Source organism: Mobula birostris, chromosome 27 (genome assembly GCF_030028105.1).
Source record: "Mobula birostris isolate sMobBir1 chromosome 27, sMobBir1.hap1, whole genome shotgun sequence".
Classification (NCBI taxonomy): Eukaryota; Metazoa; Chordata; class Chondrichthyes; order Myliobatiformes; family Myliobatidae; genus Mobula; species Mobula birostris.
This window is the reverse complement of record NC_092396.1, coordinates 40572895-40587622: the sequence shown is the minus strand read 5'-3', so window position 1 is coordinate 40587622 and position 14728 is coordinate 40572895. Positions and strand designations below refer to the sequence as shown.

The 14728-nt window shown below is 39.7% G+C and overlaps 1 protein-coding gene across 4 annotated transcripts in view; it reads right to left on the bottom strand.

Moving 5' to 3' along the window:
- exosc10 (exosome component 10) overlaps positions 1-14728 on the bottom strand; it is a 73916-nt gene that overhangs the window by 36800 nt on the left and 22388 nt on the right. For all 4 annotated transcript variants that reach the window (XM_072245086.1, XM_072245087.1, XM_072245088.1 and 1 more), the window contains exons 11-14: positions 8935-9091; positions 6396-6544; positions 4758-4808; positions 2178-2289 (exon numbers count right to left, since the gene is read on the bottom strand). In XM_072245086.1, coding sequence (XP_072101187.1) covers positions 2178-2289; positions 4758-4808; positions 6396-6544; positions 8935-9091 — 469 coding nt within the window. The remainder of the gene's footprint in view (positions 1-2177; positions 2290-4757; positions 4809-6395; positions 6545-8934; positions 9092-14728) is intronic.

Genomic DNA, 14728 nt, shown 5'->3' with positions numbered 1-14728 from the left:
ACATTCGGGAAGCTTGTATTTGACGACACATCATCCACCAACGAACAATAATTTTAACAAAAGAAAGCTGAGTGATAATGGCTGAAAAAAAAAATATCTACTTAATTATTATAGGACATTACATAAATTTTTAACTCTAGAAATGTGCCCACATTATCTGAAATGACTAAAAGAAGTTTACTATTGTTTGGGTTTAATAAATTGCTGATACTTTCGACTTCTACACTGATCAGTTGCTGTCAACTCAAATTGAATGACAACATTTTCTAATACTTGGCAATTACAGTGGCATGCAAAAGTTTGGGCACCCGGGTCAAAATTTCTGTTCCTGTGAATAGCTAAGCGAGTAAAAGATGACCTGATTTCCAAAAGGCAGAAAGTTAAAGATGACACATTTCTTAAATATTACTTTTTTTATTTCCATCTTTCACAGTTTCAAAATAACAAAAAAGGAAAAGGGCCCGAAGTAAAAGTTTGGGCACCCTGCATTGTCAGTACTTAGTAACTTAACATCCCCTTTGGCAAGTATCACAGCTTGTAAATGCACTTTGTAGCCAGCTAAGTCTTTCAATTCTTGTTCGGGGGATTTTCGCCCATTCTTCCTTGCAAAAGGCTTCTAGTTCTGTAAGATTCTTGGGCCGTCTTGCATGCACTGCTCTTTTGAGGTCTATTCACAGATTTTCGATGATGTTTAGGTCGGAGGACTGTGAGGGCCATGGCAAAACCTTCAGCTTGCGCCTCTTGAGGTAACCCATTGTAGATTTTGAGGTGTGTTTAGGATCATTATCCTGTTGTAGAAGCCATCCTCTTTTCATCTTTAGCTTTTTTTTTTAACAGACGGTGTGATATTTGCTTCCAGAATTTGCTGGTATGTAATCGAATTCATTCTTCCCTCTACCAGTGAAACGTTCCCCGTGCCACTGGCTGCAACACAAGCCCAAAGCATGATCGATCCACCCTTGTGCTTAACAGTTGGAGAGGTGTTCTTTTCATGAAATTCTGCACCTTTTTTCTCCAAACATACCTTTGCTCATTGCGGCCAAAAAGTTCTATTTTAACTTCATCAGTTCACAGGACTTGTTTCCAAAATACATCAGGCTTGTTTAGATGTTCCTTTGCAAACTTTTGATGCTGAATTTTGTGGTGAGGATGCAGGAAAGGTTTTCTTCTGATGACTCTTCCATGAAGGTCATACTTATGCAGGTGTCGCTCCATAGTAGAACAGTGCACCACCACTCCAGAGTCTGCTAAATCTTCCTGAAGGTCTTTTGCAGTCAAACGGGGGTTTTGATTTGCCTTTCTAGCAATTCTATGAGCAGTTCTCTCGGAAAATTTTCTTGGTCTTCCAGACCTCAACTTGACCTCTACCATTCCTGTTAACTGCCATTTCTTAATTACATTATGAACTGAGGAAACGGCTACCTGAAAACATTTTGCTACCTTCTTATAGCCTTCTCCTGTTTTGTGGGCATCATTTATTTTAATTTTCAGAGCACTAGGCAGCTGCTTAAAGGAGCCCATGGCTGCTGATTCTTGGGACAAGGTTTGATGAGTCAGGGTATTTATAAAGCTTTGAAATTTGCATCACTTGGCCTTTCCTAACGATGACTATGTTCAAGCCATAGCCCTAACAAGTTAATTAAGGTCTGAGACCTTTGTAAAAGTTATCTGAGGGCTCAAATCTCCTGGGGTGCCCAAACTTTTGCATGGTGCTCGTTTCCTTTTTTTCCCCACTCTAAAATTGTACAAAACAAAAATAATACACAAATCTTGCTTAAAATGTTGAAAAGAATGTTTCAGCTTTAACTTTATGCATTTTGGAGATCAGTTCGTCTTCTACTCACTTAACTATTCACAGTAACATTTTGACCAGGGGTGCCCAAACTTTTGCATGCCACTGTATGTACTTTGAAAGCACTGATACAAGCAGGAGAAATTCAGGGCATCAGCTGATCACAAAAAAAAAAAGAAAATCATTTCCCAATACACACAAAAAACTTCCAGTAGCAATCAACCTTTGCTGATAGAAGTAATGACGGTAATTTCTGCATTTCACTTCAGAAGGCACAACTGCAACTGGTAGCTTAAGGTACAGTTTCCAGTTTGTATTTATGTCACTCAATGTTCTTTAGGCAAACAGATTATTACATTTGGAGGCCATAAAGTCTGATTATTACCTTAAGAAGAGGCATATCTCGTGCCTGTTGGACCAGGAGATGCAATTCATTGATCTGCTGGCGAACTAGCGGAGGAGTGGGATTGCAACAAGCTATGATTCCCTGAGGCTCTCTGGGGATGGAAGGGAAGTCAGATTATCTTTGGGTTGGAAGAATTCTGCTATGTCAGAATATTATAATGTTCCAAAATAAATAAAAGTTAAGTAAAACAATTATTTTTACAAGCCACCCATCACCAACCAAACCCCTCACCAAACATTGTGAAGGGAAATCTATCAAAACTGCCTGGAGAAAGTACAATAAATTTCCACTGAATACAGAAAACACAACAACTTTTGGCCGTCTTAAACCTCAGCGGGTTGTAATGTAAAATCTACAGCAAACTGTTTCCCAAGACTATGCTGGATTCTCATTTCCTTTCTCTTACTGAAGTGGAGTCAGTTAGTAGTGTTCTGAAACATTTTTTTATTCTGTATTATTGCTGTCTTGGGACATTTGAGGCTCTGGAGGATGATCAAATGAGCAGAAAGACGAATAAGATTCTGGTAGTGATAAGTGATTGCATAAAATAATAATCTTTATGAAACAAGAAATTAAACTTTGTTTTTTTTATATCTAAGAAGAAGGGTAGATGGCATCCTTCTCTCAGCATGACTGCAATAACTCAAGGTTTCCATGCTTACTCAGGGCCAGAGCAAATGATGTCTTGAGTATAATTGGACAAATGGGTAGACAGCATTAAAATTTTGTACAAATTACAAGGGTAGATGGAGACCACAGAATTAACCAAATTAAATACAGACTAGCAAGCAATAAAACCTGTTTACTGCCCAGACATACATAAGCTGGGAGAGAAACAGGAAGATAAATAGGAAAAGTTTTTTCATCATGAGTCACTGGCAACAGTATTAATGCAGTGATTGGATCAAGTTCACTAAAACCAGAAAGGTCAAACAGGAGACGGCAAATGCTTTGAACAGGTACGCAAAGAAGTACGTTCTCTGTTAGTGATATTAAAAAATAATTACACTGCCTGTGCACCAATCCAAAGAACATCTGAAATTAAATTACAGTAGAAACAAAATCACATTGTGAGGGTTCAAATATATTTTCGGAGGCAACCTCTCAGGATGACATAGTTCCATGGATTCTATAGGGGTTAATGAACCCTGGGGTGGAAATTATGCACCGCTTCCATAGATGCATGCAGAAGTCATGGCCTGTGCAACAGAACCAACTGAGTCTAAGTAAAGCCACAGCTTTGGGGAAGTTGGCCTGGGAAATAACACTAACGCCAGCTCACTCCTCTCACGCTGAATAGAACTACTTTCCTGTCTGCTGACCAGACCATCTTCATCGCTAAATCAAAGCTTTCCTGAAGACTATCCACAGTTTTTGTACTCTGTACAAACTTTGCTATACCTTTATTTCCAAGCTGAAATAATTAATACAACTTAAAGCAAAAGAATCTCATGGAACCTCACTAGTACCATCTTTCCAGCCACAAATACAATATCTTCTGCATCTCACAGAAACAATTAAAGATCCAATCTGCTGTTCTTCCTTCAATCACATGTACTTTTGCTTTTTCGACCAGCTTGCAAGCAGGGCCTTGTCAAAAAGTCTTGCACTAATTCAGACTTCATTGTCCTCATCCAACTCCTCATAAAATATTCAATCAAGTTAAGCAGGCATGATCTCTTAACAAATCTATGCTGATTAATCTGTTTCTTTCCAAATTACAGTTCCACCATTCCTCAGAATGATTCCAAAAATACTTTACATTATTGTAGCTAAATGAACTGGCAATCAGTTAGTGAACCTCTTCCTTTCCTATTGAAAAATAGTACAAAATCAACAGAACTATAAACACTTACGTAGCCAAGGATTATTGAAAGCTGATGAATAGAGCCTCTGCAATTGCATTCCTTGCTTCAACAGCACGAATTATATTTCACCTGTGCTACCAATTTATCCGTTATCAAAGATGTGAAACATTTAGCATTTCCTTTTGCACTCTGCTATTCCAAACGATTTGCACAATTTCTCCTTAACCACAACACTGCAGTTTTAAAAGACAATGCCAAGGCACTTGTTAAGCATCCTATTAACATTTTCCACCTTTCCACATAGACTACCTCTGAAGTCCTTAGTTACTGTCTTATTCTTAATGCATTTACAAAACATGCTGTCTGCCTTTGCTTTCCTTTAACCCTTACACTTTTCTATATTCGAAGCTATTTATAGTATCTGAAATAAACTTCCCAGAAATCCAAACTTAACTGCATTTATAAGGTACGTGATGTCATTCTTACAATGGGCAACATTGCTCATAATAGCAGTGGCTCACAATACGAGAGGCCTCAATCCTGGGAACTGACTATAAGAAAGCCGAACCTATCTTTCAGAATCTTGCATGTACAAATTCTACAAACTAGGGAGCTGGGCCAAAAATATAGACAATCCATTATTTAAGTAACCTTGCTCAGTTAACTAATTAGTGAAAGTAATTACTTTACCATCACCACCCATTGTAGCTTGAACCCAGCTCTGACATATTACAGTGGGAGTATAACTTACTTTGGTAGCTCCTCTGATATTTTGATCAGCATGTGGTTGGGCAAAACATAGCTGTGGAGGGAAAATAAAACACAAGTCAACTTTCCACACAGAACAATTCTAATCCAGTTTCAGTAGTATTTATGAGGATAATTTCTGTTTTAAGGGCTTATCATTGCAACAGGTGTACAGCAGACACAATAGCAATGGCCCTTCACATCGATCACCTAGACAGTCCAAACACCTGTGTCAGGATGTTACTCATTGACTACAGCCCAGCATTTAACACCATCATTCCCACAGTCTTGATTGGTAAGTTAAAGATCTGGGCCTATGTACCTCTCACTGCAATTGGATCCTTGACTTCCTAACCAGAAGACCACAATCTGTGCGGATTGGTAATTATTTCTCCCCCTCACTGACAATCAACAATGGCACACCACAGGGATGTGTGCTTAGCCCACTGCTCTACTCACTCTATACCCATGACTGTTTGTCTAGGTATAGCTCAAATACCATCAATAAATTTGCTGATGATACAACCATTGTTGGCAGAGTCTCAGATGGAGACTAGAGAGCATACATGAGCAAGGGATACCAGCTAGTTGAGCAGCAACAATCTCGCACTCAACATCAGTAAGACCAAAGAGCTGACTGTGAACTTCAGAAAGGGGAGGACAAGGGAACATGAACCAGTCCTCATAGAGGTATTAGAAGTGGAAAGAACGAGCAATTTCAAGTTCCTGGGTGTCAAGATCTCTGAAGATCTAACCTGGTCCCAATATACTGATCCAGCTATAAAGAAGGCTATATTGCATTACGAGCTTGCGGAGATTTGGTTTGTCACATAAAACACTGGAAAGCATCTACAAATGTACCGTGGAGAGCATTCTGACAGGCTGCATCATCACTGTCTGGTATGAGGGTGGAGGGGGGGCAACGCAGAGGATCAAAAGAAGCTACACAAAGTTGTAAAATTAGTCAGCTCCATCTTGGGTACTAGCCTCTGCAGTATCCAAAACATCTTCAACAAGCAGTGTCTCAGAAAGGCAGCGTCCATTACTAAGGACCCCAATCACCCAGGGCATGCCCCCTTCTCATTGGTTCCATCAGAAAGGAGGTACAGAAGCCTGAAGGCACACACTCAGTGATTCAGCAACGGCTTCTTCCCCTCTGCCATTTGATTTCTAAATGAACACTGAACCCAGGAACACTACTTCACTTTCTAAAATACACTATTTTTAACTATTTAATATACATATACTTACTGTAATTGATTTACTTACTTTCTTCCATACTATCATGCAAGTTAACAAATTTCACAACATATGCCAGTGATATTAAACCTTATTCTGATTTCACACGGGAGAAATATAATCAATATATTTTATACTACGATAACTAAGCAAGGATCATGCAAAAGCTATAAAAAGATCCGCAGATTAGATATTAGCAATCTCCTTATTCAGAAGAGACTGGACAGTTGATGACTTTACCCTTACAAAATGTGCATGTCCTACAACTCAATTTTATTTTAGTACAAATATGGTACACAAAAGCCACAAAAAAGCAGTGGTTAAGTGTCTGCTTACAAAATCTGTGTTTATACTAACAAACAATAGCAATTCCATATCCATGCAAATGGCAATGAGTGCATACCCTGTGCTTTCATCCTCCAGTCGAGCAATCTTGTCCCTCCAGGCATAAAGTAGCCTCAATGCTGTAACCTGCTGTGTATTCAGATGCTTTTTCTGCTTCCTATGCAGCTCATGGTAGGATTCTTCAGTAAAAATTGGCTTGCAGTATCTCTTCATTAATAAAAAAGGTAAAAAAAAATAAACTCACCTATATACACATTGCTGATTCTAAATTAGAAGGCAACATATATATGCATTCAAATGTTTGGATCTCATGAGACTAGAGCAATCAATGTTGCTTTCTGAAATTGTTTAGTAAACAATTTGCTTCAGAGTCACTGGGGGTTAAGCAATAAATACTGATTTCCCAAATCATCACCCAAAAATGTTCTATTAGGTCTATTGATATTCTATTCTATTATTACAAGCTGTTATTAACATGCAGTCAGAAAAAATACATGTGAATGAATCATTTGGATTAAGATATGCAGAGCTTACTGCAGTAGCAAGGCTTGGAATATAAACTGCTGTAAATTGGTACAGAGAAAGCTAGAAAAGGGCAAACCTCTCTCCAATCTGCATTATAACTAAACTCAAGTCTATTAAACATAATCTTTAAATTCAGTAAGATTTTCATGTTTTATACTTCACTGAGAATCAGGCAACCAAGTACTTAATGTTAATCTGACCACATCAATCAGCTCATATGGCATTATATGTATGGAACGAAACGACGCTTTATAGTACTAGTGACCCAGGTTCAAATCCTGCCAGTTGCTGTAAGGAGTTTGTATGTTCTCCCTGTGATCCCGGGTTACTCCAGTTGCTCTGGTTTCTCACACATTCCAAAGATGTACCAGCTGGCAGGTTAATTGGATTAAGTCAGGGGATTGCTGGGTGGCATGGCTCAAAGGATAGAATAGCCTATTCCACACTGTATCTTAATAAATAAATATTTTTTTATTACTACCTAATTTTAATAGGAATCAAAGACAAACAAATTAGGAACAGGATCAAGCCAATCGTTTCTGACATTTAGAAGATCAAGATTGATCTAACTGAAAACTCAACTTCACAATCCTGTCAACCTCAGATAACTTTCACACTCTTGCTCATCAAGACTATTTGTACGTTCCATTGTAAAATATATACGCAGTCTCTGTCTCCACCATCCTTCCAGGAAGAAACATAGAAAACCGACAGCACAATACAGGCCCTTCAGTCCGCAATGCTGTGCCGAACATGTACTTACCTAGGGTTACCCACAGCCCTCTATTTTTCTAAGCTCCATATACCTATTCAGGAGTCTCTTAAAAGACCCCATCGCATCTGCCTCCACCACCGTTGCCGGCAGCCCGTTCCACGCACCTACCACTCTCTATGTAAAAAACATACCCGACATCTCCTCTGTACCTACTTCCAAGCACCTTAAAACTGTGCTCTCCCGTGTTAGCCATTTTAGCCCTGGGAAAAAGCCTCTGACTATCCACATGATCAATACCTCTCATCATCTTATACATCAGGACACCTCTCATCCTCCGTCGCTCCAAGGAGAAAGGTTCACTCAAACTACTCTCATAAGGCATGCTCCCCAATCCAGGCAACTTCCTTGCAAATCTGCTCTGTACCCCTTACATAGTTTCCACATCCTTCCTGTGGTGAGGTGACCAGAACTGAGTACAGTACTCCAATTGGGGTCTGACCAGGGTCCTATATAGCTGTAGCATTACCTCTCCACTCTCAATCCCACGGTTGATGAAGGCCAATGCACCGTACCCCTTCTTAATCAGAGTTAACCCGCACAGCAGCTTTGAGTGTCCTATGGACATGGACCCCAAGATCCCTCTGATCCTCCACACTGCTAATAGTCTTACCATTAATATTATATTCTGCCATTATTTTTGACCCACCAAAATGAACCACTTCACATTTATTTGAGTTGAACTTCATCTGCCACTTCTCAGCCCAGTTTTGCATCCTATCAATGTCCCGCTGTAACCTCTGAGAACCCGCCACACTATCCACAACACCTCCAACTTTGTGTCATCAGCAAATTTACTAACCCATCCCTCCACTTCCTCATCCAGGTCATTTATAAAAATCATGAAGAGAAGGGGTCCCAGAACAGATCCCTGAGGCACGCCACTGGTCACCGACTTCCATACAGAATATGACACATCTACAACCACTCTTTGCCTTCTGTGAGCATGCCAATTCAAAAACCATAAACACAGGAATTATAAAGTTACAATAAATTACTTCAAAGTAGTTTTCAAACTCTTCATCCAACCATTTAATTAACAGGGATTTTACGATTTAATTTTTAAATCAGATAATGTTTGTATACATTTCACCAAAAGAAAGACACACAAAAACTATAAATATAGGAATTATAAAGTTACAGTAAATTACTTTGAAGTCGTTTTCAAACTCATCATTCAACCATTTAATTACAGGGATTTCAGAATTTAATTTTTGCATCAGGTAATCTTCATTTGATTTTTTTTCTTTAAAAAGTTGCAATAACAAAATCACCTGTTGCTACATAGGTTGTAACCTACCTTGAGACAAATATCTTTACTCTTCTGCCATACCAGTTGAACGAGATTCCCACGTTCATTCCCTAGTTCCCATAATTGATTCTTCATTTTGTCATATACGTACAGCAAGTAGTGAGTGTCTTCTTGTGCATAACGCAACATCTCCTCAGGCAGTGGTCTGTAAATGGAGAAGTACAAAGCTATAAAACAGAAATAAAAATCTAAGCACTACTATGTCCAGTTGGATCTATCCTTTGAGGTGTAGTACTGAACTACTCAGATCATACGGGGCCTGCGTTCAATTGTTATCTTGTGCAGAATCTTCAAAATTTACCAAGGAAAGCAATAAAGCAAATAAATAAGTATAGCTCACATCCTCTTGGATGGGATGGGTGGATTTCCTTGGCAGAGGGAAAGGGACAGTGACATAAGAAATTTGAATTCCTTCTAGGAATTTCTGCTTGAAGACCTTACCAAGGCATCAGCTGCTATCTCAAGTAATCCTAGAAAGCTAATATGAAATACACTGGCATCTACAATCCAAACGACAGCAAATTACATCAATACAATCAGTTAGAAATTATTTCAAAAAAATGTTTACAGTCACTCACATTAGTGTACAAATCAGTAGGGAAAATCTGAAGGAGGCCTAGAATTGTTTGAGAAATTTCAAACTGATCAATTGCTGCAGGGTTATTTAGAAGTACTGCCAAAATAAAAACACCAGCTCTGGAGCAGCACAAGTAGGAATTTGCTTCCTGAAAATTACAGACAGGAGAGATGGACAACGAAGCTGCCAATCATCAAATAAACATGGCAACACTCACTGTGAAGATTCAAACATTAAGTTGCACTGGAGGAATACAATAAAAATAAAATTAAGAAAAATTTTGGAACTGTGAGGGGTAGTGATGGTGGGAAGAAAAAGGAGAAATAAAATTATCAATTCTGGAAGCGAAATGTTGCATTGGTTTTACTGAACTACAAAGGGATGGGTGTGATAAGAAAAGTAAAACTTTGACAAAGGCACATGATTGAGAAGCCGAGTAAATTTTGCTCAAGTCTAAGTCTTTTTGTCTGCATATATCTTTCAAGATCATTTCCCAATATTTGCATCATCTCTTGTACCTGTCTTACTCATTCTGCAGTTCTGAAATTGTTGAATCATGGAATACTTTCAAGGAAGGAGGCAGCATTCAACTAGAGTTGATCCAAAGAAGAAAAGAGCTATTCAAACCTAATTACACTTGCAGCAAATCAAGGCTCTTCAGGAACACATCCAATTATTTTGTAAATGTGTTAAGTACTCGAGCCTTTCTCACCCTTTCAAGCAAAGTGTTTCAGCTCCTACTGCCTTCTGGATGAATTCTTAATTCAATTTCCCTCTAATACGGCAAACATACTACTTGATTTTCAACCCTTTTGTTAAGAGAAATGTGCCCTTGTTATTTACGGTACCCAAGCCCTCAATTTTATCTTCAGTTAAGTTTACCCTCAACTTCTTGTTACAAATAAAATAATTGATCTTATCCAATCTTTCATCATGGCTCTGATTTTCCAGCCCTGGTAATATCTACAAAAATCTATACAACTCCTGCAGTGCATCAGGTCTGTAGCGCTAACTACAGTCATATGCTGTGGTCTAACTAACATTATTAGTCAAGCCACAGAAATGAAAGAAAAAGCATCATATAATCCTTCTCAATTATATCATTAACTTGCTTTGCTATTACAGGTATATGAACAAAGTTCATCTGTTTCTTCGCATCCCTCCTTTATTCATTTCACCGCACCTCAATAACTGCAACACTTCAATGCTTTTCAACCAGCTGACCAAACTATAAAACACAGAACATTGAACAGTACTGCACAGGAAAAGGCCTTTCAGCCTACAAAGTTGCACAAAATTAATTAAATTAGTAAATCAAATACCTAACTGCCTACAGTGTCTGCATATTCCTCCATTCTCTGTGATCATCTCTTGAACGCCTCCATCAGATTTGCCTCACCCCCACTCCAGGAAGCGCATTCCCAGACACTCAGTACTCTGCGTAATAAAACTACCCGCACATATCCTTACCTTAAACTGCATGGCGTCTGGTATTGGATATTTCAACCCTGTTAAAAAGATACTGGCTGTCTACTCATCTGTACCTCAGCTCCCACCACTTCAGAGAAAACAACAGATTTGTTCAATCTCTCCTTATAGTACATGCCCTTATGTAGAGGTAGAGTACAGGCAACATCCTGATAAACATCTTTTGTACCCTCTCCAAAGCCCCCACATCCTTCCTATAACGGGGCAACCAGAATTGAAAATAATACTCCAAATAAGGCCAAACTAGAACTTCATAAAGCTAACTTCCTGACTCTGAAACTCAGTTCCTTGACTAATACAAGGCTAGCATGCTACATGGCTTCTCTACCACTGTCAACCACCGTAACCACTTTAAGGGAGCGATGGACTTGTATCCCACAGTAAGAGTCTTGCCAATAATAGAGTACTGTCCCTTGCCACTTGATCTCACAAAGTGCAACACTTCATGTTAGTTGGATTAAATTCCATTTGCCATTTCTCCACCCATTTCTGCAACTGATCTCTAACCCATTGAATCCTTTGCCAGTCTTCTATCCATATCACCAAGTGTCACATCATCTGCAAACTTACTAACCCACCCAGCTATGTTTTCATCCAGGTCATTTATATATATCACAAACAGCAGAAGTCCCAGTACAGATCCCTGTGGAATATACTAGTCACAGAGGTCCAACCAGAATAAGTCCCATTCACCACTACCCTGTCTTCGATGGACAAGTCAATTCTGAATCCAAATGGCCAATTCACTGTAGTCCTATACATCCTAATCTTCTGAATAAGCCTCCCATGAGGGGCCTTGTCAAACACCTTACTAAAATCTAATGTCCACAACTGAACTTTCATCACTTATCTTTGTCACCTCCTTGAAAAACTCAATCAAATTAATAAAGACACAACTTGCCCCATACTGATTGTCCCAAATGCTCATAAATCCAATTACGAAGAATCCTCTCCACTGGCATCCCTACCACTAACATTAGACTCACCAGTAACAATTACCAGGATTAATCTCTGTTTCTCTTCTTGAATAATGGAACAACAACAGCAACTTGCCAGTTCTCATCTGTGACTAGAGGACACAAAGACATTGGTCAAGGCTCCAGCACTACTTTTTTGCCTCTTTCAATAATCTGGAGAACATCACAACAGGCTCTAGGGACTTATCCACCTCAATATTATTTAAGAGGCCATATATTTTTCCCTTCTTTGTCTTAAAATATCCTACCAAATCACCATGCTCCACACGAATCTCCCTATTCTCCACATCCTTAACCTTGGTAAATACTCATGCTATGTACTCAGTTAGGACATAAACTGCACACCTTCCACCTCCAAACATGTTCCTTCTTTTATCCTTGAATCATCCTATCTTCATCTATCTTCTTGTTCTTGACTTATGGATATATTGCCTTGGGATTCTCTTTAATCCTATATGCCAAAAACCTTTCATGATTCCTCCTGGCTTTCCTAATTCCCTTCTGGAGTTCTTTTCCGACGTCATAATTGTCAAAAACTCAATTTAATATTTACTTCCAAAACCCCATACATGATTCAGTTTACTTTTTGACTACATTCGCCATCTCTATTGACATCCAAAGTTGCTTCACTTTGCCATCCTTGTCCTTCCTTCTTCTAGAATGTACTGTGCAGTTGGTCTTTAAACATCCTCTACATGTCATAAATGGACTTGCCCAAGAACAGCACTTCCCAATGAACTCTTTCGAGTTCCTGTCCACCTATTGCTCTCAAAATTTGCCCTGCTCCAATTTAGTACTCCCCGCAAAGTCCATTCTTACCTGAAACTTAAGGAGTTACGATCAACATTCCAGAAGTTTTCTCTCGCTGAAAGGTCAGTAACTTGGCCAGACTCATAACTCAACACCGAGTCCCACACAGCCCCTCCTCCTCTAAGTGGACTATTGACTTTTTGATTTAAGAAACCCTCCTGGATACAAATAACAAATTCTACCACATCTACCATGTTCCACATTTATCTTTGCTCCGAATCTAATGCTTTTCTTGCCACTGTCAATCATACATAGACCAATTTAGGTCAAATTCATTAATATAAGTATTACTAAACAACAAGGGATCAAACACTTGTCTTGGTGAAATATCACAGTAACATTCAATTGCAAAGAGACCCAACTACTACCCTTAGAATCCAAGCTGACTGCCCAATCAATATGGGCCCCTCTAAGACCACAAGACATAGGAGCAGAATTAGGCCATTCAGCCCATCGAGTCTGCTTTGCCATTCCATCATGGCTGATCCTGGATCCCACTCAACCCCATACCATATCAGCCATCTCGCCATATCCTTTGATGCCTTAACCGATCAGGAAACGATCAACTTCCGCCTTAAATATGCACACCACTTGGCCTCCACCAGATTGGGGCAGAGTATCCCACAGATTTAATACCCTCTGGATAAAAAAATAATCCTGTTTACCCCTGCTCTAAAGGGTTGCCCCTCAATTAACCTTCTGGGAGTCTTGCATAAGGACTCCTAATCCCTCTGCACCTCTGATGTTTGACTCTTCTCCCCATTTAGATAATAGTCTGCACTATTGTTCCTTTACCAAAATGCATTATCATACATTTCCCAACACTAAATTCCATCTGCCACTTTTTCTCCTTTCTTCCAATTTGTCTCAGTCCTGCTACAATCGCATTGTTTCCTCATCACTACCTACCCCTCCACCTATCTTCATATCATTTGCAAACTTTGCCACAAAGCCATCAATTCCATTATCTAAATCATTGACAAACAATATGAAAAGCAGCAGTCCCAATACTGACCACTGGGGATACCACTAGTCACCAGCAGCCATCCAGAAAAGGCCGCCTTTATTCCCACTCGCTGCCTCCTGCCTGTCAGCCATTCCGCTATCCATGCTCGTACCTTTCCTGTAATGCCATAGGATTTTACCTTGTTCAGCAGCCTCATGTGTGGCACCTTATCAAATGCCTTGAAAATCCAAGTAAATGACATCCACTGCCTCTCCTTTGACCACCCTGCTTGTTACTTCCTCAAAGAACCCTAGTCTTTAATTACCTTCAAAACCTCATCCTTAATAATAGATTCCAACACTTCCCCAATCACTACTACTACGTCGAATCAGGCCTAGGGGGCCGGCGTCGGGCACGATGACGGACTCTCCACTTTTCCCTCTCCCTCATCAGTGTGTTCAGTTCATCTACATTAGCTGCACTGCTGTCTTCTAGGAGCGTGTTGACCATAGTCTTGGGAGGGCGCCCAGGGTTCATCCTCCCGTGCTTGGGCTCCCATATGATGACTAGGCTGGCAGGTAGCTTGGGGTGGCGTAGACAGTGCCCCGCTAGTTGCAATCTTCGCGCCTTGATTTTAGTGGAGAGCATTGGTAGGTTGTTATAGAGCTCAACGTTCATCATGTGCTGTTGCCAACTCATGTCAAGAGCCATCCGGAGCATTCATGTATAGCAACCATCTAGAGACTTTCGCATAGTCTTGGTGAGTGTCCATGTCTCACATCCATACGTGAGAATGGACTCTATGACTGCTATGAAAATCCTCTTTTTAAGCCCTCTGGTCAGGTTCGACTTCCAGATTTCCTTCATGTCGTTCATAGCCCTCCACGCCAGCGTTTTCCGTATCTTTATGTCCTTCTCCGAACTCATCACTCTTGACCCGAGGTACTTGTAGTCAAAGACTTTCTTAATGGTATCATTCTCTAC